Genomic DNA, 25,411 nt, shown 5'->3' with positions numbered 1-25,411 from the left:
CGCCCAGCCTGATAGAGCAGGCCATTGCCCACAAAGTAGCTGATTGTGACTTCAAAGCAAGTTTGCGCAACTTGCCTTTTCTCCCCTCCCCTTTGCTGAACTCCCTGTTTTCCCTGCTCCTTCCTCTTCCTCTTGCACCTCCAGGTGAAGCAGGATGCCCGAGTGAGGCTCCGAAGAATGGAGGGCAGATCCCTCTTGAAAAGTTGCCTAAGACCAGCATTTTAAACACAATGGAGCAGGGAAATGATTGCATCCAGAAGAAGGGATAGTCTGACCTGTTCATTCAACTTCGATTAGTTCAAATCTAGGTATCTCCTATCTCTCAACACTATTTGTCCCACCACTGTCATTTAGGGAGTGGGGGTGGCCCTCTAAAGATAGTAATTCTATTGTGGCATAATCTCGGGCTCAAGAAAAAGCTGTTCCTGGAGTGATAAAAGTAATATACTACCTCCGTTTGCACCCCCTTTCCTCCCCCGTCTTTGGCCAGCTGGGGCTGCTGCTATCTCTATCTGCAGAGGCTCTGTGTGTCATCCCTCAAACGCAGTTCAATTCAGTTGGCTACGTGAATACAGCCATTGAGCCTTCTTAGCAACAGTTCTGACACTGGTCTTCACAATTGGCAAGATGTGGGCAGAGCATGGTGATCTAGATCTTTATGCAACCCTTCTGAAGATATGCGCCATGTCTGTGGGCATGCACCAAGCAGCATCGTGACTCTTGGTTGCCGTTTTGTTGATTTGGATCCTCCCTCGAAAAGAAAAGTTTTATTTATCTGCTACATCTTTAAAGGTAAAGGGTCCCCTCACACAGATATTGCTAGTCATTCCTGACTCTAGGAGGCAGTGGTCATCTCCGTTTCCAAGCCGAAGAGCCAGCGCTGTGCGAAGACGTCTCCATGGTCAAGTGGCCGGCATGACTAAATGCCAAAGGTGCACGGAACGCTATTACTTTCCCACCAAAGGTGGTCCCTCTTTTTCTACTTGCATTTTTTACGTGCTTTCGAACTGCTAGGTTAGCAGAAGCTACATCTTTAACCCACCTTTATTACTTTATAAATAATTCAAGGTGGTTAAACTACCTAATATTCCTTTCTCCTCCTCTTTTCTTCATAACAACAACCCTGTGAGGTGAGTTGGACTGAGAGAGAGTGAATGGCTGCTTTCATGGCTATGGTGAAACTAGAACTCATGATCGCCTGGTTTACAGACTAGCACCTTAAGCATTACACCAAACTGGCTCTCCAGATGCTATTGAATATTGAAATGGTTGGCAAGAGCCTTCACTGGGATCTTCGGTTTCCCATCCAAGCACTAACTGGGTCTAAAACTGCTTACCTTCCCCTCCCTCCCCCCCCTCCTCCAAGCTCAACCAAGATCAGCTAGGTGTGGCCTCCTAGGAATTACTTTGTGAAGGTTTGCCTAGTGGAAATTAAAAAGGTGCATTGTCTTCTGCAAACAATAACAACATCCAAGCAAAATGTTCTTGTCCTATGTTATCTCCCTTCGTTAAGTGTTCTGTTCTGGGGAGGGGATTGTGAGATTCTAGCCTCAATTAATGTTTACCTGGATGGATAAAGCAAACTACAATTTATGGTTTCATGTTCCTGTAAGAAGGGATTTGAGCTGCTGTGGTAGTGTTTGAAGAACAATTAAGCTTTTTAGGAGCCAATCTAAACCTGCATGTTCCAGATCTGCTGGAACATCAGCGGCCACTCATCATTTCCAGATTGCTCTGATTTGAAGAAGACTGTCCAAAAAGCAACTATTAGGTGTTGTCTTGTATGAACACCTCTCCCTCAATTGTGATGGGAAACTGACAGCTGGCTTTTACTTAAGAGGAGGCTTAAGCAAGGCAAAATGCTAGCCACCCTCTTGACTCTTTTTGACAACTCAGTCTCTGAAGATGTGCTAGCAAGCTGAACTTTAAAAAACACCTGTATAAAAGAATATAACATCAGCAATCACAGAAAGGCAGGAGGCAGGTTCAAATTCCATGGAAATTATATTCTGGAGTATTTTTTTTTGAACAACAAATCAAGTTTATTAGTTTAACAGTCACCACACAGAAGGAATAAATTTTAAGACATAGACAAAAACAATGATTCTTACGGAAAGCTACGTATGACATTTGCAAGAAATCTGGCACAGAAATGTAACCTTATGGTTATGGATGTGCTCTGTAAATACTTCAAATTGGTTCTTCTGTTGCTGTAAACACACCTTCACCAATGTGATGATCTCCAGTTATTAACTTCCAGGCCCAGATTTAACAGGTAGCATGACCACCGAACAAAATTCTGGTATTAACATTCAATGTATTTTGATGAGACAGACTGGATGCTGTAAACTATGCTCCTGACCCAAACCCAAGCTTAGCAAAACAATATATTGTGCAATACGTCCATATAAAAACATGCGAAGAAAAAATTGTTGGCACCTCTCAATCAAAACAAGGCTTTGCCCCAGCTCTGACAGCTGCCCTCTTGACATTTTTGACTTTCCCTAGTTGCTCTCAATTAAGAAAAAACAAGGACGGTTCAATGAAGAGCTATGGCCTTCATAATTCTATAATGAAAGTAATGCTAGACAGTTTTTTTTTAAAATGAGATTTACAAAAAAGAAAGGGCAACTTTTGAGATGACATATCCAACAATTCTAGTTATTTACATTTTTATTCAACCGATATTGGGTAGTGATTAGGGAATAGGGATTTTGATATATGTTAGTGTAACCATGGACAGACTACTAAGTTACTTATGAATTCAGTTGAAATTCTTTAGAAGTTATGTTAAGAACGTTGCAGAATAAATACTGAAATTGTTGAGCCCCAACTCAAACATGTGTTTGGAATCTAGCAAAACTGCTGAAAATCTTTGTGGTTGATTTCAGAATTAGCGCTTGATCCTTGTAGATGCTCTTTTGTGTTTGTGTGTGTGCAATTCAACTTCTTAAACAATAATTAGTGTAAGAAAACAGATCCATATCAAGATGTGATCTCATGTGAATTTCTAGACTGACTCTGTAAGACTTGCACGTTTTTAAAGTGTCTGACATTTTTCATCCAGCTGACATACATTGAATAATTAGTTTCCTTTAGTGAAAAACCAACACATTGTTTCATCCCCAAAGTTGTCATCTTAATGTAACTTTTGATCTGCATTTTCTTTTCTAAAGCTTATATTATTTATATCGTTCTAACACTGTTAGGAATCTATCATCTGTAATGTATAATAAGAACTTTATTTTCTTAACTAAACATGTACCAGTTCATTCTGTAAAGCTGAGAATACTGTTACTTTCACTGAAGAATATTTGACAACCTGTTACAATCTACTCCTATGCAAAATGTTTTGAACCTTCATCCTGAATCTTTATTCATGGTTAATAGCCTTAAAACAAGTTTGCACAAAAATAAATATACCAAAAACGTCTTACCCATAGGGCAAAAATTATAAAGTTGGTATTCTAGCCGTGCCCAGCTTCACACATAATTTAAGGGCATTGCAATATAATTAATTATAAAACTAACGAACCTCTAGCAAACTACATTCATTTCAACGAAACAAATTCATATGTAACATACTTCTTCTGGTTTTCTCCAGGTTGATTTCCAAACTCCAAAATAAGAACAAAAGAGCTGAGGAACTGATTTGTATTTTTCAAGAAAATCAGAAGCCACACAACAAAAATCATTTTCCCTATGCGTGAAACTGCTTAATATCCAACACTGAATAAGACTTCAACTCCGGTGGCTCTTTTAGATTCCTTCATCTTCCAGGACCAATTCACCATGTCAGTCAACAGTAACATCCAGTTTTCTTCTCTCAGTAGCTCCATTTGCACTCACTCACAAACTTCCCGAAATGGTAGCTGAGAATATTACATGGGAGCTCTTGTGGTTGTTGATGGAAGCAAGAAGCAACAAAACCCTTTTTAACATTTCATCTCTTCCACCTCAGGATGGTTCTCTTTCATAAATCTGAGTAGACAAAGTTTGTATCTTCACAGACATTTTTCCCCTTCCTTTCCTGTTGTTGTTTTTTCAATTTCTTTTTTTCTTATTTGAGACACTTTCAAGTTCCTGGGCAGAAGAGCTTGGAAATCAGGTTCAGGATTCTTTGCCGGAGATTCCATTTGTCCCCGATTTTCCGTAACTGTAAAGCAATCGCGACAGAGCCCTCTGTAAAACAGACAAGTGCGTTATTGCCAATTGCATTGATTAAAATGAAATGATCGTGTTTCTTTTTTTTTTGTATAAAAAGTTTTTATTTTTAGACAAACACAGACAAACAAGACATGAAACAAAACATAAAACCATCTTCTGTTACATACAGTGTGTCGATGGGTTACAAGGTTTTTGTGCATTCTTTCCATAGTCATCACTTGCAATTTATATGAATCACATAGTATCAAATTGAATATGTTTGTATACATTATTATCATTATTCCTCATTTGTTCGACTATCACTATTATTCCTTCATTTTAAATGAGATATACTAAATGTTGGGTTCATTTATATTATAACAATTCATTACATCATCTTCAATCTATCCAATAATAATATATCTTTATGTTATATTCAGTATCGTCCTATTATTCTTCTATTGATAACATTCTCTAATATCTTTCATTTCCAGGTTTTTTTAATCTAACTATTGATAAAATAAATCCCATATCTTATAAAATTGTTCATCTTCTTGTTCTCTAATTTCAAATGTCAATTTACTCATTTCAGTACATTCCATTATTTTATGAATAACTTCCTCCTGCATTGGTATTTTCTCATTTTGTTCCAACCAGTTGTAGATTTTAGTCCAATATTCCTAAATTTAGAATAAAATGATATTATGGCATTTCATTACATCATCCCAAAACCATTCAGTAATATTACCTCTTTGTATTGTATTCTACATGAAATTGTTTATCTTTGGTTACAAAACTTATGTGCATCCTCCCCATAGTCCTCACTTACAATTTAAATAAAATTGTCATTTTATCAATCTAGTATACTGTGTGTGTGTGTGTGTGTGTGTGTGTGTGTGTATGCATGTATGTATGTATTGTGTCACAACCCCTGGTATGCCCAAATATGGGAGGGAACACACTGTTTCCCTTTGTCTGTCTTTCGGCTCACTCCAGGAGACCGTCCAGGCAGAAAACCATATTTTTAATGTTGCCTTTGTTATATTTGTGTTGTATTTGTGCTGATAAATAAATAAAGGGAGACTAGTATATATCTATTTCAATATAGGTATGCATTATTATCATTGTTAATAATTTATTTGACTATAACTATTATTACTTCATTTTATGCATAATATTCTAAGTTTAACTAAATTTAAATTAGTTTTTGTTATATTACATCATCCTGTATTCTTCCAATAGTAGTGCAATCTTATATCTCCTGCCATTTGTAGTATTTGTGTTCTAATTGCTTTCTTTGTAGATCTTATACGGACATCTCTTGGCAACTTGTTTTCCATTGCATATCTTGTAAAGACTCGAAACCCCTCGTCTGTTCCTTCCATCAATTTCCCTTTGGTTATCCATCAATAAAAAGATTAAAAAGAAAAAAAATAACACACTAAGTTTGACTCAGGCTTAATCTCACCGCTTAACCTCTTCTGTCTTCAACTTTAACTTTACTTTTGATCTTTTTGGGTGTTCTCATCTCTAATAATAAAATTTATCTCACCAATTCAACACACTTTCTCTCCCGCTTTGCTTCCATTCTGGAGCTGTTCCAACTTTCAGCAGCTTCAATGGCTGCTCCTCTGTGGCCGGAAAAAAGGGCTTCTCCTGGATCTACCAGGGACTTTGTGGTGTCCCTGGGATCGGCAGGATGTGCCCTTCTCTATCACCATCTCTACAGGATGGTTTAGGTCCAAATGGACCGTCCAGCGGCAGAGATATCGACGGCGATCCTGGAGCTCCAAGATTGCACGTCGTATCATCACGACGTCAGCCCCGCCTCCCCCATGATCATGTTTCTTAAAGATAAAGGTTTCCCTCACACATATGTACTAGTCTTGCCCGAATCTAGGGGGCAGTGCTCATCACTGTTTCAAAGCTAAAGAGCTGTCCAAAGACATCTCTGTGGGCCCTGTGGCTGGCATGACTAAATGCCAAAGGCACATGGAACACTGTTACTTTCCCACCAAAGGTGGTCCCTATTTTTCTACTTGCATTTTTATGTGTTTTCGAACTGCTAGGTTGGCAGAAGCTGGGACAAGTAACGGGAGCTAGGGATTCAAACCGCCGACCTTTCTGATCGACAAGCTCAGTGTCTTAGCCACTGAGCCACTGCGTCCCTTGTAGTTTATTGCAGCCTCCCGAATGGACTCATCCCAACTAAGAATGCTCTGTCGTGCACTGACAGAATTCCCGTGTGTGTGTGTGTGTGTGTGTGTGTGTGTGTGTGTGTGTCCCCGATTCAATTAAATGCAGGGAAACAAATGGATGGTGAGAAGCCTCCCCGAGTTAAATTAACACAGAGAGTCTTCAGGCAGGTGTGAGCTTAGGATTCAGGTGATAGGGTCCTTCAACTTGAAATGTGTGTATGGAATGAATCACTTCTATGTCTAGTGGCAGGTTCCTGCTGAAAGCACTTTCTAAAAGAAATTGCACAGGAGGCAATTGGCAATATGACACCCTACACACCACTTTGTGTTGGAGCGGAGCTCTCTTTAACAGGAAAAAGAAGTTGAGGATCGACAACAAACAACACTGAACCATTCAGAGCAGTCATTATGCTAACACCAATTAGGGGCAGAACTGGGTTCTACCTGCAGAAGATCCCATCCTTTATTCTAGCACCTCCTATATTCAAGAGATCAGATAGGAAGATGATTGGAAAGAGTCTACACAGGAGTTCCCTGGGAGGGGGGCTTCTGGCAGAGCAGACAACACTAAGTTGGGAACCCTCTTCTCCAAGGCAGCTTCCTAATGTCCTTGAAATGCCACAACGTTCCACCGAAAGCTCTCTTTACCTTCAGTGGAAGCTGCAGTTCTTTGTCTCTCCCCCCACCCTCCTCTCAACAAGTTAAAAAGCCTTTGCAAGCAGACTGAGAGCCCCCCTCCCCTTATTCTCAACCAGCCAATGTAGACACAAGTCAATGGGAGGGGGGGGGAATGGAAACAACCTCCAAGAATAAAGTCACGCAGAACCTCAAGAGCCAATAATGGTGAGCTCCAAATTAGATTAACAAGAGTTGGAAGGGACCTTGTAGGTCATCTAGTACACGTACACACACATGTACACACACACACACACACACACACACACACAGGAGACCCTACACCCGTGATGGCGAACCTATGGCACGAGGCGTTGTCCTGTCAGCTGGCCAGTGCACATGTGCTTGCTGACTTCGCCTTCTTTTGAGGCCATTTTTTGCCCTCCAGAAGACCCCTGAAGGCTCCAGGGGGCTAAAACCGACCCTACAAGCAAACCGAAAGTTCAGGAACGTACTTCCGGTTTGCTCATAGGGCCGGTTTTAGCCCTCTGGAACCTTCAGGGGTCTTCTGAAGTGACTTCCGGTTTGCTCGTAGGGTTGTTTTTTGCCCTCCAGAGCCTTCAGGGAAGCCTCCTGAAGGCCCCGGAGGGCTAAAACCATTCCTGAACATCCGGTTTGCCGGTAGGGCCGGTTTTTTGTGCCCCAGAGGCTTCAGAGAAGCTCCTGAAGCCTCCGGCGGGGGGGGGGGGGCTACGGGGTCGGGGCAGGGGAAGCTGTTTTTGCCCTCCCAAGGCTCCTATAAAGCCTCTGGAGCCTGGGGAGGGCAAAAAAAGCATTCCAAAAATGGGGGGAGCGCCAGTCATGCGCACATGAGCTGGTGTCATGCGCATTGCATTATGGGTGCGGGACGCCTGCACAAGACCCCCCCCTGCGCTCCCCCCGCTTTTGGCCCATGAGCCAAAAAAGGTTCACGATCCCTGCCCTACACCATTTCTGACAAAGGGCCATTCAATCTCCTCCTTGAAAGCCTCCAATGATGAAGCTCCCATAACCAGGTCTGCTTGTAATGGGAATTGGCATCGAAGACAACCATCCCAGAGCACGCACGCACGCACGTGCGCACACACACACACACACACACACACAAGCCGGTCAAATGTCCATCTATTTGTATTGGATTTGGTGCTTTTTTTCTGAATAACGGGGTCTACTTTCGATTCTAAAAGCCCCCTTCCAGAGTGGCTGGAGGGGTGGGATGGGTGTCCTACTCCCCCCCCCATAGCCCAGCCAGCAGGTGATCCTGTAGCAACCAGCCCAAGATATCCCAAAGGTGCATTTTCAGGAGGCAATTGGACTTTCTTGGGATTTTTTTTTCCTTTTCCTTTTGAAGACCTTTCGCTTTCCTTCAAAAGGAAAAAGAAAAGGACTTTTAGGACAACCAAGACTTGGATGACTGAGAATCTCTAGGGACTTTTTCAGCCTGCTTCTCTTAGGCCAGGACTTTCCAAACTTGGGAACTTTTAAGACTTGCAGACTTCAAGTCCCAGAATTCCCCAGCCAGCTGGCTGGGGAATTCTGGGAGTTGAAGTCCGCAAGTCTTAAAGTTCCCAAGTTTGGACAGCCCTGCTTTAGGCTCTAGAAAAAAAAACGGGGAGAGAACGAGGGAAAAAAGGGAAAAAAGAGACGAATTCTGCATGAATGCCGCCCAGATGACAGGTGCGAAGGCTCCGATCGCAGATCCAGACATGTCCCGGCAACCCTTCCCCCCCTTCCTTCTGCCAAGGGGCGAATTCAAGAACCGAGGACCGAGATTCTTCCGAGGGGGAAGAAGAAAGTGACCGCGCTCCGAGTGGGAAGGACCCGGGTCGGCGCTCCCATTCCACCCCGCCCCGCGACCGTCCATCCCTGCTGCCTCTTCACCCACGCGCGCAGCCTGCGATCAACCCGGGGCTCCGGTCCTCCATCGGGGTGTGGGGAGTGGGGTGTGGGGAGGGCATCGGGACTCGAACCCGAAAGCCGCATCTCCGGTCCAAGCCCCCCACCCCACCCCTGGTAGCCCGCGGAGACGGAGCGCGCCCGATTCGCCCCTACCTGTGGACGCCGAGTTCTGCTTGCGCGGCGTTTTGGTCGGCATCATTTCGGAGAAGAGGGCTCGCTCGGGTTCTCGGCTGTCCGATTCGGCTCGTCGCTTCGGAAGGGCAAAGGGAACGGGCGGCGGTCCGCTCGGCTCGCTGGCAGCTGGCGAAAAGCCGCCTCCCGCTCGGCCGCCCGCAGCTAAAGGCAAAAGAAGAGCCGGGGGTTTCCCCATGACGTCACCGCGGAGTCCTCGCCTCCTTCCCTGGCGATGCTTTCTCCCCGCCAGCCAATCAGAGGCCAGTCCCCGGGCAAGCGGGGACAAGTTGCTGGCCGGCCGAAGCAGAAGCGGGAGGTGGGGGGGAGGAGAGAAAGAGAGCGCGCTGGGCGGGTGGCAGCGCCCCCCTCCCCCCCACACACACCGTGCCTCTCTGGCAATTGGCTGCCCAGGAAGGGAGGGGGGAGCTTTCACGGACAGGGACGTGATGGGGTTTGTTTTCTTCCCCGCTCCCTGGGCCTTTTTTGTTTTTGCTTGCCTTCTGGGGTCTCCGCCGTGGAGCAGCCGAGGTCAGGTGGGGAGGCGGAGAGAGAGAGAGAGAGAGAGAGAGAGAGAGAGAGAGAGAGAGCTGGGCGGGTGGCAGCGGGCTGGCCGGTGCAGGTGATCGCTTCTCTCTCTCTCTCTCTCTCTCTCTCTCTCTCTCTCTCTCTCTCTCTCTCTCCGCCTCCTCACCTGATCTCGGCTGCTCCACGGCGGAGACCCCAGAAAGCAAGCCCCCCCCGCCCAGAGAGAGGAGAAGAAAACCAACCCCGCCATGCCCCTGTCCGTGAAAGATCTCCCCCTCCCCACCTCCAGGGCAGCCAGTTGCCAGAGAGTCACGGTTGGGGGGGGGGTGAGTTGGGAACCCGCGGCGGGTCCAAAATGGGAAGAACCGTGGAAAGGCTGCGTTCACACAACCCTCAGGGAAGCAGTTTGGCGATTGCATGGGTGCAACTTTGGCGGGCGAGCGAGCTCGGTCTCTTGCCCTCCCGTCGGGGGAAAGATCGGTGTGTGTTGATTATGCACACATTGGGGGGAGGGGGACGCCGCCGCAAAAAAAAAAACAAGACTGTTTCATTTCCTACCGGGCTAAGCAGGTTGTCTGGATAGTCCAGCAAGAGGCTTGCTCTCTCCTTTTCAAGGGAAAGGAAAGAGGTATAAGAAGTACCCCCCCCCGCCCCTCATGGGTTACTGCCTTGCCGTGGGGAAGGGCCTTGCCTAGCTCAATGAAGCTATGAGCTGTAGGAAGTTAGCATCCACCCCTCTCCTAGAAAAATGGAATATCCTGGGAAATATTGAAAAGGCAGAATATTATATTTCCCTGGATCAGAAATGGAGAAACATATTTTTAGGCAGGAAACAGACTCACTCTTAATAGCCCCCACCTTTGTCAATGGGCCATTAAAAGGCCTGGGCCAGTCTATTCTACATAACAAAGATCTCCCCCCCTCCAGCTCCAGGGTGATGCGATTAAGGCATGATAGTATTATCCCTTTACCCATCTCACCACCTGGGAAGAAGCAATGCTCAACCAAACGTGGACTCACAGACACAACTTTGCAACTAATAACAACAATATAAGAAATAATGAGAGAGGGGGAGAGAGAGAGAGAGAAGGAAAAAAGAAAGAAAGAAGAAATGTTTGGGGGAATATTAAAAGAGGCAGAATATTATATTTCCCCAAAGGAGAAATGTGGAGAAAAAATCTTAACAAAGGCAGAAAGTAGCCCCCGACAGTCTCCACCTTATGCCCAAAATCTTTAGAGATGGACATTTTGTGCCCATTAAGAAATCCAGGCCAGCCCTATTCACAAACAAAAGAGCTTCAGGTCCAGATGATGGGATTAAGAATTTACATCAAATTCACCCCACCCCACCCCACCTAAATTCTAATAGCAGGACATGATCTTTAGGACATAATAGGATTAACCCACCACCATTAGAATAGCAAAAGGCACAATTTGCACAACCCCCTGCAGCATCTCAGAACCCTATAAAAATCCATGTACTCATCAAACCAATTTGTCAGCTGCCCCAGGACTACATGCTGTTGTTGATTCTGCTCATCAATAAACCAAGTCCTTCTTTCCAATCAGCCTCCATTTCATTTCCAGCGCCTTTCTCCTGGCTTGGAACCGGATGGGAGTTTTCTGCCTTCAGAGGAAAGAGAGGGAGGGCCAGGAAAAGGAAAGGAGCAGGTGAGAAGAGAAGCAGAGAGATGTTCCCAGATGTTTGGGCAGTGGTGAAATCTTTTTTTTTTCCATTGGTTTTGTGGGTGTGGCTTAGTGGTGGTAGTGGCTCGTGTGACTGGGTGGGCATAGCCAACCGTTTTTTCCCCATTTTTTAAAGCACTTTTTCCTGCCAGTTTGGGTAACTAGGCAGGAAAAAAATGCCTTAAAAGTGGGGGGGGGGAGTTTCTGAGGATCGCATAGCTCACAGCTGATTCACGCAATCCGACCACGCTTTAAGCCCAAAACCCAGCCTGAAGATGGCGAGTGAGACCTTGGCAAGACAATTTCAATCTTACATGGGAAAAGACCCGAATACAACAAGACCAGCATACCTACATCCGTGAAAATTATATATATAGAAAGAGGGAGTAGTGACCTTCCTCCCATATTTAGGCATACCAGGGGTTGTAACACAAATACATACCTATTTCCCTGGCTCAACTGATAAGGAGGCGAGCCTGTGGCTTAGTGGCTAAGACTCCTGCCTAAGATATAATACAGCCCAGGTTCAAATCCCAGTAAGGGTATGGCTAGCTGATGAGAGCTAATTAGCTCGAAATAGATCTATACTAGTCTCCCTTTATTTATTTATCAGTACAAATACAATATATATATATATATATATATACATACATGTGTGTGTGTGTGTATGTGTGTATCATCTATCTATCTATCTATCTATCTATCTATCTATCTATCTATCTATCTATCTATCTATCATCTATCCATCCATCCATCCATCCATCCATCATATCTCTCCCTCTCTCTCTCTTTCTCTCTCTCTCTTCCATCTATCAATCATCTATCCACCATCTATCTATCTGGCTGGACAATTTGGGGAGTTAAGTCCAAACGTGTTAAAGTTGCTGAGATTGAGAAATGAGGACGAAACAAAAGGGAAGAGGATGAAACAAGATCGTAGAGGGATTGCACAATGAAAGGGCAACTTCTCTTTTTATTTCCCTCCGTTTATTCAGAGTCCAGGTTTTGCAACCTCCTCTGGGCCCTGCAATTACCTGTAAAGGGTAACAGATTTGCATGGTCAACTTTCTAATATGCTCCTAGTTTGAAATGCCTATGAATATGTGCCGAAGCTTGGTAGAGTCTGAGAAGGCATGCAGACATACGTCTGAGGGAGAGAACGAGAGATTCAGCAACATTTCCACTAAATGTGTGAGGAGTTCAGTTCTACAGAAATAGAGATGAGAAAATTGCAAGATTTGTAGAATTAGGCTAGGATATCTGCAGTCAGACCAGAGACATTGCTTTGTTGCAATTAAGAAATGCGTTGAGCTGGGAACTCAGTGACGTAGCAGTGGGATGGTTGAAGGGTTGGACTGAACTGGGGAGACCAAGATTCACATGCACAATGAGTTACATTGCCTACCACACAGGATAGTTGCTCAAAACACACATAACGTATCTTGAACTGAGGGAGGCCAGGTGAGTTCAAACCTCACCACTGTCAAGATCCAAGGTTTCAGAAAGCAGAAAGGAAGAATCAACTTGGAGGAGAACTGCTTTACACCGATTGGCTGGGAAAAACCATCACCAATTACAGTATACTGTATGGGTTTATCTTACGGGTGCAAGGTTGAGCCTTGACAGGCAGTAAAAAGTATTTTCATGCAACTTGCAACTGCAATACTTACAACCACAACCCGGATGAGAATTTCCATTGCTAAAGAACGCAGTTGCTAAGGGAGTCACACCAGTGGTGAGATTCAAAAGAATCTACTACCAGTTCTGTGGGCATGGCTTTGTGGGCGTGACTTTGTGGGCATGGCAGGGGAAGGATGCTGCAAAATCCACATTCCCTCCCCACCCCAGCAACCTGCTTTCCAGCTCCGTTTTCCTGTTCAGGGCACCAAAAGAAGATCAGCGGGGAGGCAGAGGAGGCAGGGCCAGCCTATTTGCCAGTTCTCTTGAACTACTCAAAATTTCCATTGCCGGTTCTCCAGAACTGCCAGAACTGGCTGAATACCACCTCTGAGTCACACCTGATTTTACAACCAATTTTGCCACGGTTAAGCAAATTACTGCAGTTGTTAAGTGAATCACATGGTTGTTGAGTGAGTCTGGCTTTCCCCGTTGACTTTGCTTGTAGGAAATTGACTGGGCAAGGTTGCCATCGGCAATCACATACTGTATCTCTGGGATGCTTCAGCTGTCATAAATACGTGCTGGTTGTCAAATGCCGAAATTTTGATCACATGACTGTAGGGATGCTGCTATAGTTGTACGGGCAAGACCCATCCGTTGCAAGTCACATTTTTCAGTACTGTTGCAATTTTGAAAGGTGGCTAAATGAATGGTTATAAGTCGAGAACTAGCTTTCTGTATTTTGAAGCCAGCCAGTTGAACAAAGAACCCTGAAATAAGAACAGGAGGAGTGGCCAAAGTTGGGGGACTCTGTGCAAAGTGTTTTTTTTTGGGGGGGGACCCTAAGCCCAAACTTAGGGGTGAAATCCTCTCGGTTCAGCCAAACTGGTTGAGACGATTGTCGTTGGTTCTGCAAACCGTTAGTAAAAAAAAAAACTTTTGAGGATCGCGTGACTCAGCTGTGAGCCGCGAATTGTCGGCATCTTTCCCCCCTGCTTTTTAAAGCATTTTTTCCCTGGCGGTTCAGGTGACTAGGCAGGGAAAAAATGCTTTAAAAAGTGAAAAAAGAGCTTCCGGTTTGCTCGGAGGGTCATTTTAAGCGTTCCGAAGGCTTCAGGGACCGTCCGGGGACTTCCCTGATGCCTTCGGAGCGCTTAAAACGACCCTCCGAGCAAACTGGAAGTCTCCAGTTTGCTCAGAGGGTCGTTTTAAGCGTTCCGAAGGCTTCAGGGAAGCCTCCGGATGGTCCCTGAAGCCTCCGGAGGGCCTCTGGGGGGGGGCTCTTTTCGCCCTCCCCGGGCTCCTATAAAGCCTCTGAAGCCTGGGGAGGGCGAAAAAAGCATGTAAAAATGGGGGGATCGCGTGTTGTGCGCACATGCCACTGTGGGATCGCACGTTGCATTATGGGTGTGGCACGCCCGCACACGACCCCCCTGCGCTCCCCCCACTTGTGGCACGCAAGCCAAAAAAGGTTCGCCATCGCTGCTATAAATCTTGGTGGGGGTGTGTGGAGTTCTGGCTTTGTTTCAGTAAGTGAATTGATTGGATGTGTGGCTGCATCATGATTGGTAGATTGGTGCTGATTGGTGCTGGCTGTGTGTCCATTGCTGTTTTGTGTTGTAATGGCCTGGGTGGTGGGTGGAGCTTATTTGTTGACTAGGGCTGGTTTCCAGATGTCTGGCAGGCGGGAGGTATCATCACGTTTATTCATGTTGTGGGGGTGTTTCTCTATTTCGATAGCTTCCATAATTATTCTCTTGTTGAAGTGTTCGGTTTTGGAGATTAATTGGTTCCTTCAAAATTAATTTCATGTCCTGTTGCTTTAAGGTACTGGAAAAGGGAGGACGTTTTTTCTTTTTTTCTTACTGCGTTCTTGTGTTCTGCGATGCATGCATTTATTCTCCTGTTCGTTTGTCCTATGTATGTTACAGGGCAGATTTTGCATGGTATTTCGTAGACTCCTTGGTTTTCTAGCTGGATTTTGTCTTTGGGGTTTCTTAAGATGTTGGCTATTTTTTGGTCAGTGTTGAAGGCTGTCTTGATGAAACAAAGCCAGCACTCCACACACACCCATCAAGATTTATAGAAAGACGGCCGCTCCAACCACGCTTTAAGCCCAAAACACCAGCCTGAAAATGGCAAGTGGGACCTTGCCGAAACATTGACAAGACAATATCTATCTTACACGGGAAAAGACCCGAATACATCAAGACCAGCATACCTACACTCGTGAAAATCTACGAAAACATATTATATATGTGTGTGTGTGTGTGTGTGTGTTTGTGTGTGTGTGTGTGTGTGTTGTATTTGTGCAGATAAATAAATAAAGGGAGACTAGTATAGATCTATTTCAAGCTATTTAGCTCTCATCAGCTAGCCATACCCTTACTGGGATTAGAACCTGGGCTGTATTATATATTAGGCAGATGTATTAGCCACTAAGCCACAGGCTCTCCTCCTTATCAGCTGAGCCAGGGAAATAGGTATGTATTTGTGTTACAACCCCTGGTATGCCCAAATATGGGAGGGAGCTCACTACTCCCCCTTTCTGTCCTTCGGCTCATTACAGAAGACCATCCAGGCAGAAAACCATATTTTTATTTTTAATGTTGCCTTTGCTATGTTTGTGTTGTATTTGTGCTGATAAATAGTAAGGGTATGGCTAGCTGATGAGAGCTAAATAGCTTGAAATAGATCTATACTAGTCTCCCTTTATTTATTTATTAGCACAAATACAACACAAACATAGCAAAGGCAACATTAAAAATAAAAATATGGCTTTCTACCTGGATGGTCCTCTGTAATGAGCCGAAGGACAGAAAAGGGGCATACCAGGGGTTATAACACAAATCTCTCTCTCTCTCTCTCTCTCTCTCTCTCTCTCTCTCTCTCTCTCTCTCTCCCTCCCTCCCTCCATACATACACACACAGACACACAGACACACACACACACAGACACACACACACACAGAGATATGGATGGATAGATATCACAGAAGTGAATACACCCCCTCACATTTTATCAATATTTAAATATATCTTGCCAGCAGTTTAGACGTTAATGGCTGTATGTTGTGTTATTTTGAGGGGACAGCACATTTACACTGTTATACAAGCGGTATATTCACTATTTTACATTATAGGCAAGTGTAATTTCTTCTGTGCTGTCACATGAAAAGATATACTTAAATATTTACAAAATGCGAGGGGGTATACTCACTTCTGTGATACACTGCAGATAGATAGATAGATAGATAGATAGATAGATAGATAGATAGATAGATAGATAGATAGATAGATAGATAGATGATAGATAGATAAGAGGAAAGAAACAAAGGAAGGAAGGAAAGAAAGAAAGAAAGAAAGAAAGAAAGAAAGAAAGAAAGAAAAAGGAAGGAAGGAAGGAAGGAAGGAAGGAAGGAAGGAAGGAAGGAAGGAAGGAAGGAAGGAAGGAAGGAAGGAAATGAATTCTGGGAGATTATATCCAGACATATTAAAGTTACTAAAGCTAGAAACAATGATCTTCAGTGTCTGGTGTTGAGAAAGGCCTAAAAACAAGCAAACAATAGAAAGGCAACTGTGATTTCTTTTTCAGTCAGGGAAAAAGAAAAATGCCTTTCTTTGGTTCCTCTTTGTGTGAGCCCAGGAGGGTTTGGGATGGAGTGATTCTTCCGTCTTTTCTCCTTGTCCGGATAGAATTGCTCTGCTTAATTATTCATAAGCTGAATTGCCCGTTTCTGAACTTCTGGAACTTCCGGAAGGCCCATTTTTTCACCCTCCCAGAGCCTCCGTGTGGGCCCTGCACTTATCTGGTATCCAAAACAGGCCACGTGGCGACTCCTGGGATGAGCGGAGTGGGATGGCGGAGCCAGCCAGTCCTTTCAACTACAGGTTCAGCGAACCAGATGTAAAATTAGCATCCAGTTCGCCCGAATCGGTCCGAACCGGCTGAATCCCACCCCTGCTGTTATAGTACTTGATAATAAATTTCTCACCTTATGATCATAATCGAATGTGTAATGCTCGTCCACCAGTCTTAAAAGTTGCCAAGGTTGGAGACCCCTGGGCTAAGTGATGCATTAGCTGAATCAATTTAGAAGAACTCTTAGTCATAGCCGCCTCTTGCTTTTCCAAATGCCACTCCATTTCTCAGAACTCAGCCAGACGATGTCCCTAGCATGCAGAGGAAGTGCAATGCCAGCCAAAATAGGCTGCAACTCAATCCAGGATTAGCAGTCCTACTGTACATGCCCAATGGCACAAGCTGCAATGCGACAACTCTGCTTCGTGAACTGCACTGGTTGCCAGTATTACTTCAGGTGTCATTCAAAGTGCTAATCATCCCTCATCAAGTCCTACATGACGTTGAGCCAAGGTGGTTTTTTGAGGAGCCACCCTTATGTCTCATACCTTCTGCTCAACCAGTAAAATTGGCAAAATCCAGGTCCCTTCCATCAAACAGTGCCATGTCTCAGGATCCAGGAAACAGCACCTTCTCTGACACAGCACCTGCTCTCTGGAATTCAGCCATCTCCCACCCTGTTGACATTCTGCAAAGCTCTGAAGATCTGATTTTTCTCCCAATCTCAACCTTGAGTCGAGATGGAGGAGGACCCTTGTTTAGAGGTGTTTTGTCTCCATTTTTGCAGAGCAACCAAATCTCATCTTTCGTATTGTGTTTTTATTGTATTGTGAACTTTCCAGAGTCAGTTTGGAATCAAGTGGGAGGAAAGAAAGAAAGAAAGAAAGAAAGAAAGAAAGAAAGAAAGAAAGAAAGAAAGAAAGAAAGAAGGAAGGAAGGAAGGAAGGAAGGAAGGAAGGAAGGAAGGAAGGAAGGAAGGAAGGGAAGGAAGGAAGGAAGGAAGGAAGGAAGGAAGGAAGGAAGGAAGGAAGGAAGGAAGGAAGGAAGGAAGGAAGAGGAGGCTGTTGTACTACAATTCCCCAAATCCCCAGCCAACAGAAGGTACATCCAAGATACCCAGAGGGCGTTTCCCACTGAAATTACTTTTCTAATATCTTTCAGCCACACATTTTTTTGAAATATCAGCTTTTGGTCAGCTCCTGCACAAGAGAGCTGGGAAGTCCCATGGCTCTGAGCTCAGGGATTGGACATCTTCCCTTCTGCCTTTCCCTTATAAGGCCATCTCTGCATAGGTCAATTGCTTGCCTCGTGCATTCATAAGCTGCTGAAGGAAAGCTGAACTATTAAGATCAGCCTCTATAGCCTTTCTGTGTTTTGTTCCCAAGTCCAGAGGGCTGATCACTCTTGGGAGAAAGTGTGTGTGTGTGTGTGTGTCCGTCCTCCTTTCTTTGCATTTCATCCTCAGTGACCCATGCTGTCAAAGGTGAGAGCAATGAGAGAACCTCATTGTGGGAAGAATGTGTGCAAAGTGGCCAGAATAAATATTCAGAAAGGGCCCCTGCACAAACCCATCCGTTAACACTTTTCTTCCAAGATTGTTCTGAAAAGACCCCAAATATTCAAATGGATATTTGGAACGGACTTGCCTCTGGAAATTGTGGGTGCTCCATCACTGGAGGTTTTTAACAGTCATGATGATGGTGTTGATGGTACCCATTCAGTCATGTCCAACTCTTGGTGATTCTATGAATCAGGTCTTTCCACTTCTTCTGATTTTGCACAGTCCCATTACAAGATTACAAATGCAGAAGAGAATATAAGAGAAGTGACGATCCTGAGAGACTAAGAGAAAATGGTGGAAAGGAGGAAAGAAGGAAAAGGATTTACTAATAGAATAGAATGAAATACAGTCATCTTGCCCATGGTATATAGCTCATATGATGTGAGGAAAACAGATCAATACTATTAATTGTGGATAATTTACTAAGTGAAATGCTTACTAAACAAAACATGGGGCTGCCCTTGAAGAGGGGCTGCCCTTGAAGAGCACCCGGAGGCTTCAGCTGGTCCAGAATGCAGCCGCGCAGGTTATCATGGGGGTACCTAGGTACTCCCATGCTATACCCCTTTTAGGCGGCCTGCACTGGTTGCCAGTTGTTTTCCGGGTGCGATTCAAGATACTAATTATGACCTTTAAAGGCTCCATGGCTTAGGCCCAGGGTACCTGCAAGACCACCTATTGCCACCAGTAGCCTCCCACCGTCCAGTGCGATCCCACAGAGTCGGCCAAACAGTGTCGGCTAGTGACCCCCAGGGAGAGAGCCTTCTCTGTGGGAGCGCCTTCCCTCTGGAATGAGCTGCCCCCGGAGCTTCATGTAATCCCCGATCTCCGGTCCTTCCGACGCGCCCAAAAAGTTGGCTTTTCCAGCAAGCCAGCCTGGCCTGTTAATTTTATCTAAGTTTTAAAATGTTAGTGTTATATTAATTCAGTTTGTTTCTTGGATTGTTTCTAATTTTCTTTTAAGTTTTGTAATATGGGTTTTTTAATGCTGCACGCTGACCTGAGTCCTTTGGGGGAAGGGCAGCATATAAATCCAATAAAACAAACAAACAAACAAACAAACAAAATTAAATTTGAGGATGTATATCAATAGTAAAACAGAACAATAGATGGAACTGAAATGTTAAATTTGATTAACTTGGAAGGGCAAATAATGCTATGGTTTATATATTAAGAAGAAATTAAAGTTAAGTTGGAAAACATGGGGAAAAAATAAGATGGCTGAAGTTTGAAATGGAAATATGAGGTAAAATGAACTCTGCATAAGAGAAGATGTAAAGGAGGACCCAGTCAACACTTCGTTTATAAAAGAAGTTAAAATACCGTCTTTTTTGGAGTATAAGACGCACCAAGATTTTGAAGAGGCTAATTTAAAAAAAAAAGTTTTTGCACTCTGCAGGCCTCCTAAAAATGGCCTGTTTTTTGTGAAAACTGGCCCATATTTTGTCAAGAAAAGGGCATGCATAGCTTTTAGGAGGCTTATACAGTACTCCTGGGGGCTGGGGGGCATAAACAAGTAAAAAACAACCTGTTTTTTGCTCATTTTTGCCCTCTCCAGCCCCCAGGAGCACTCTGGAAGCCTCCTAAAGGCTATGCATGGCCATTTTTGCAAATGGGGTTGGGGTTTCAGGAGGCCAAAAATGCTGTATCCAGTGTATAAGACGCACCCAGATTTCCACCCTCTTTTTTGAGGGAAAAAGGTGTGCCTTGTAATCCAAAAAATACGGTATGTAACAATTTTTTTTTAAAAAAACTGTGTTTCAGGAAAAAAGAAAACTACAAATGCTAGGTTTCCCTCTCCTCCTGGCCCAGCACCTGGAGGAAGCCAAGTCTTAAAAGCCTTCTAGAAGGCAGAAACAATAGGAGTCTTCCTCAGTTCAGTGGGGAATCTATTCCACAATACAAACGTGTCTATAGAAAAAAAAATTGCTTCCCAGGCTCCATCCATATGTCAACATTTAAGAGCCAAAGATGCATGACAGTGACATAATATTGTTGTACAAGGATACCTGGAGATTTTATCTGATTTTTGTGGGAGGGGCGATTACGTTAATAACTTATTTTAACATTTTCCAAAAATGAGCAAAACTTCATACCACTATATTTTATTGCTGAATTGTAGGGAGCCGCAAAATATGATGCTGGAGCTGTGTATGGCCAATATCTTTCTGGTATATCAACTCATTTTACTTCACTGATGGCGAACCTATGGCACATGTGCCACACGTGGCACGCAGAGCCATTTGTCAGGGCATGCGAGGCGCTGCCCTGTCAGCTGGCCAGTGCGCATGCGCGTGCTGACCAGCTGAGTTCACCGTTTTTAAAAGTCATTTTTCGCCCTTCCCAGCCTCCAGAGGCTTTATAGGAGCCTGGGGAGGGCGAAAAGAGGCTCCCCTGCCCCCCCCGAGGCTTTAGGGACCATCCGGAGGCATCCCTGAAGCCTTCGGAACACTTAAAACGACCCTCCGAGCAAACCAGAGGGTCGTTTTGAGTGCTCCGAAGGCGTCTTGGAAGCCTCCGGATGGTCCCTGAAGCTTTCAGAACGCTTAAAACGATCCTCCTAGCAAACCGGAAGTCACTTCCAGTTTGCTCGGATGGTCATTTTAAGCGTTCCGAAGGTTTCAGAGAAGCCTCCGGACAGTCCCTGAAGCCTTCGGAGCGCTCAAAACGACCCTCCGAGCAAACCGGAGGGTCGATTTGAGCGCTCCGAAGGCGTCTTGGAAGCCTCCGGATGGTCCCTGAAGCTTTTGGAACACTTAAAACGACCCTCCGAGCAAACCGGAAGTCACTTCCGGTTTGCTCGGAGGGTAGTTTTAAGCGTTCCAAAGGCTTCAGGGAAGCCTCTGGACGATCCATGAAGCCTCCGGAGGGCCTCCGGGGGGGGGCGGGGAGGCTCTTTTCGCCCTCCCCAGGCTTCTATAAAGCCTCTGGAGCCCGGGGAGGGCGAAAAAAGCATGTAAAAATGGGGGGGGAGCACCTGTTGTGCACCAGTGACGTGCGGTGAGGTTTATGGCTGGTGAGGCACTGACACAGTGGTGGGTTTCAAATATTTTTTAGACTTGTAGACTTCAATTCCCAGAATTCCACAGCCAGGCATGCTCAGTTCCGATTTAAAATGACAGCATTTGTTTTTCTCCTTTGTGAAATAAGTTTCCTTTTTTCATTTTCTTTTTCTTCTTCCTTCTCCTCCTTCCTCCCTCTCTCCATTCCTCCCCCTCTCTCAAACAGACACACACACACACACATACACACAGAAGTTTTATTGGACTATCTCTCCTACCCACTTCCCTCTCTCACTCACTCTCAAAAAAACACACGCACACACAAAAGTTGGATTGGATATCTTTTTCAGTGGCTTGAAAGCAGCTCCTCTGCCATCTCTCCCATTCCCCTGCTGCCTTCCCCAAACACCTCCACCATTGCAAATGCAGTCTGTTGTCAGGGTGGGAAATGCCTAGAATGCAATAAAGCCCACCCACTCACCTCCTGCTGGCAGGCTGGGGTGAGAGTAGAGGCAGAGAAGCTGGAGGGGAGCCAATTCGAGCCTTCCAAAAGAAAGAGGCTGGGGGAAAGTGTGTGTGCTACAGCATGGCTCTTTGCCTGGCTTCCGTGGATGACTCTGCTTAAATGTTTAAAAAAAGCCTCTAAAAAAGCACCCTCTACTATGAGGCAGGAGAACTTCTGACTCAACTACGTCAGGAATTTTTAGGCTTTTAATCCTTGCTTAATTCTGCTCGAGTGATCATAAAACGCCTACAGTCAGACTAGAGGAAGCATGCAGTTCTCCTGCCTCATAGTAGAGGGCGCTTTTTTAGAGGTTTTTTTTAAACAGTTAAGCAGAGTCATCCACGGTGAGGCAGCAACGAGCTCAGCTTTTTCCTTTTACATTTTTTTTCTTTTCATGATGAGAGCAGTGAGGCTATGCCTCACTTGCCTCACCTGACTGCACGTCACTGTTGTGCACGCATGCGCACTGGGGGGGGTCGCGCATTGCATTATGGGTGCGGCACGCCAGCACACGACCCCCCTGCGCTCCCCCCACTTGTGGCACGCGAGCCAAAAAATGTTCGCCATCACTGATTTACTTCATCCAAACGTATATAGTGTTAAGATATATATAGGCATATGAATCAAGGGATTTTTCTATATGAACTTGCTTCCCTACTTTTTCTTGGTTGTGGTGTGATTTTTCCCCCTTTTGTCATAATGTAAATATGCACTGAGGGGTGAATCAAGTGTCCGACTTTAATTAAGTGCCCTTGCTAAATTCCTAACTGGGTTGCAGTGGCTAAGACACTGAGCTTGTCGAGCAGAAAGGTCCGCAGTTCGGTGGTTCAAATTCCTAGTGCCACGGAGTGAGCTCCTATTACTTGTTCCAGCTTCTGCCAACCTAGCAATTCGAAAGCACATAAAAAATGCAAGTAGAAAATTAGGGGACCACCTTTGGTGGGAAAGTAACAGTGCTCCATGCGCCTTTAGTGTTTAGTCATGCCAGCCGCATGACCACGGAGATGTCTTCGGCTTAGAAACGGAGATGAGCACCGCCCCCTAGAGTCAGGAAGAACTAGCACATATATGCGAGAGGAACCTTTACCTTTTACATTCCTAATCTGGATCAAGTGCACTAACCAGAGTTGACAATGAAGATACAGGTAGTCCTCAAATGATGAGCATAACTGAACTTGGCAATTATGGTTATAAGTCATGATGTTTGTAAAGCAGGTCATAATAGGCATACAACATATGGCCCACTGGTAGCTAGAGCGCTTACAAGGAGGCAGGCCCAAAATATTTGGATCTTTTGGAGTTGGGGATATCTAAATCTTTTGAGATATCTATTTTGCATCCTAAAGTCCTTCCAAGGGCCAGCTCTTTGTAAACTCCATTTATCCACTCCCTGAGAGAGCAAATTAAAAATCGAAGTACAGCCCAGGATACAGGAAAGGTTGCACCTGTTTCAGAGACACAGAGGGAGATAGATGGAGAGGAGAAAGAAGAGGAGAAGAGAAAGAAGGAGACTGGAGGAGGAGGAAGAGAAGGAGGAGGAAGGAGGAGGAGGAGAAGAAGAAACAACTGAGATGGGGAAGTAGAGGAGGAAGGGAAAGGGGAGGACTCTACTAGCTGTGCCTTACATCATTTTGTTCCGATGAACTCATGGGTTTAGCTGAGCTTTTTTTAGACAGCATGACCTAGGTTTTTTTTAATGACTGTGGTCATATCTGATTTTTTCAGATTATACTTTCTGCAGATTATGTTCACATTGACTCTAAATCATCTGGTATGTAACTGTATGTGAAAGGCAAGAAGGAAATATTTTAATTAATGAAATGATTGCACATATGAAGGGTACCTTTATTGGTAGCTACACCAAGCCAATTTTGGCTGATGTTGAAAAGAAAAAAAAACAGAGACAGAGCCTATCAGTAGCTGAATGGAGGCCTAACTAGAAATGCTAAGGTTGAAAGTTAAATTAAGGTAGATTTTTTTAAAAGATTCTCAAAGTCACTTCAATATTGTTGCCCCCCCCCCCCCAAAATCTGCATGCCTAGTCCATATACCAGGGGTGTCGAAACTTGGGAACTTTAAGACTTGTGGACTTCAACTCCCAGAATTCCCCAGCCAGCCTGGCTGGGGAATTCTGGGAGTTGAAGTCCACAAGTCTTAAAGTTCCCAAGTTTCGACACCCCTGCCATATACGGTAGGTTCCAGGATCTATACTCAATCACATCGTCCTTCATCTTTACCTTTGCATATCAGTTATCATATCCATTGCAACAAATAGCATAGATATGTCTGTTCACAATGAAATAATTACCTGGCTGGTTACTTCTGTTGAAATTAAAGAATAAATCTCCTTTAGTTCAATGCAAGCAACATTTTACATTTTTATGTCAGCTTGGAAATTCTGGCAGCTGCTAACTGAATCATCTGAAAGGGAGGGCTGGCTCCAGACTGAGGCTGAATAGATACTGGCCTAGAGATGCCAAATTTGAGCAGTTCCCAAAATTGAAAAAAAGACTTCCAAAAAGGCAATTAAAAAGTAAAAAAAAATCCATAATAGTTCTTTTTGTGAATCAGCACACCTGCTCAGGGTTAAATAAAATTTGTAGTGTAAATGGGTGAAAGTGTCTGAGAAAAAAAAATGGGGCTGAAGTGTAAACTTCAAAAACTCAAAGAAAAATGAGAAATGAGAGGGCACATCTTCAGTGCTAGAATAGAGTAAGATTTACTCTCTGTTTGCATAAAGTAGCTTGGTCTTTCGTATTGATGTTGTGTATGTGTGTGTGTGTGTGATTTTCTTAGTGAGAGTGCTAGTCCCTTGGGTGTTCCTCTGATTTGTTGTCAGGGCAAGCTATTGGGCAAACTCCACCCCCTTCTAGCACTGAAGATGTTATCTAGTCTCGTAACAAAATGTTTGCAAGCCAACCAACAAACTCAGAGAAACACCAAGGAATCCAAATGTTCGACTCTACAGATATTTTCCTCAGAAAGATGCTGTCTTATAAAAGAGAATATCTGCAGTTCAGATATCCTCAAAATTAAAACAGGAGCTAAGTCTTAGGAGGCACCAGAATGTGACTTTGCCCGAGGGTGCCAACCAGTCTACTTGTTCCGTTCAGTTTAGCTGAAGGGCATCATTTTGGGAAAGAAGAAGAGGAAGTGGAAGAAAAAGAGGAGAGGCAGAGAAAGGGTGGGGAAAAGAAAGAGGAGGAAAAGGGGGAAGGAAGGAGGAAGGTGTTATTAAGCTTAACATTTTTACCAACTAGAAATAGTCATTGTTTTGTTATTACATCTCACTTGATCAAGTGTAGGTCCATCCATGAACAAAAGCAAACTTTGGAAATGAAAAGAAAGGAAGATTTCCCCCCACCCCCAATCTACCACTCAGTGTCTCTGAAGAAATTTTTTGAAGAACCTTTCTTAGAATACTAAGATGTTGCTCCAGTGTCATAGCAATAGCACTTAGATTTATATACCACTTTCCAGCCCTCTCTAAGCGGTTTACAGAGTCAACTTATTGTCCCAACAATCTGGGTCCTCATTTCACCCACTTCAGAAGGATGGAAGGCTGAGTCAACCTTGAGC

At 44.4% G+C, this 25,411-nt stretch overlaps 1 protein-coding gene across 1 annotated transcript; it reads right to left on the bottom strand.

Annotated features, from left to right (window-relative positions):
• Positions 1-2,017: 2,017 nt before the first annotated feature.
• PMAIP1 (phorbol-12-myristate-13-acetate-induced protein 1) lies at positions 2,018-9,291 on the bottom strand. Its single transcript, XM_081945594.1, has 2 exons — positions 9,051-9,291; positions 2,018-4,182 (listed from the first exon to the last, which is right to left on the bottom strand). The coding sequence occupies exons 1-2, from the start codon at positions 9,265-9,267 to the stop codon at positions 4,076-4,078; spliced, it is 324 nt and encodes a 107-aa protein (XP_081801720.1). The 5' UTR covers positions 9,268-9,291; the 3' UTR covers positions 2,018-4,075.
• Between the last annotated feature and the right edge of the window lie 16,120 nt (positions 9,292-25,411).

The sequence above is a fragment of the Natrix helvetica genome (assembly GCF_964273705.1).
Source record: "Natrix helvetica genome assembly, chromosome: 2".
NCBI classification, from domain to species: domain Eukaryota; kingdom Metazoa; phylum Chordata; class Lepidosauria; order Squamata; family Natricidae; genus Natrix; species Natrix helvetica.
This window is presented reverse-complemented; position numbering and strand designations above follow the sequence as displayed.

Bases quoted from the DNA above. Each gene is read 5' to 3' on its own strand.
- PMAIP1 (XM_081945594.1), bottom strand. From the start codon at position 9,267: ATGGGGAAACCCCCGGCTCTTCTTTTGCCTTTAGCTGCGGGCGGCCGA. The intron at 4,183-9,050 runs GTAGGGGCGAAT...TCTGTTTTACAG, and splicing joins GCAGAACTCGGCGTCCACAG to AGGGCTCTGTCGCGATTGCT.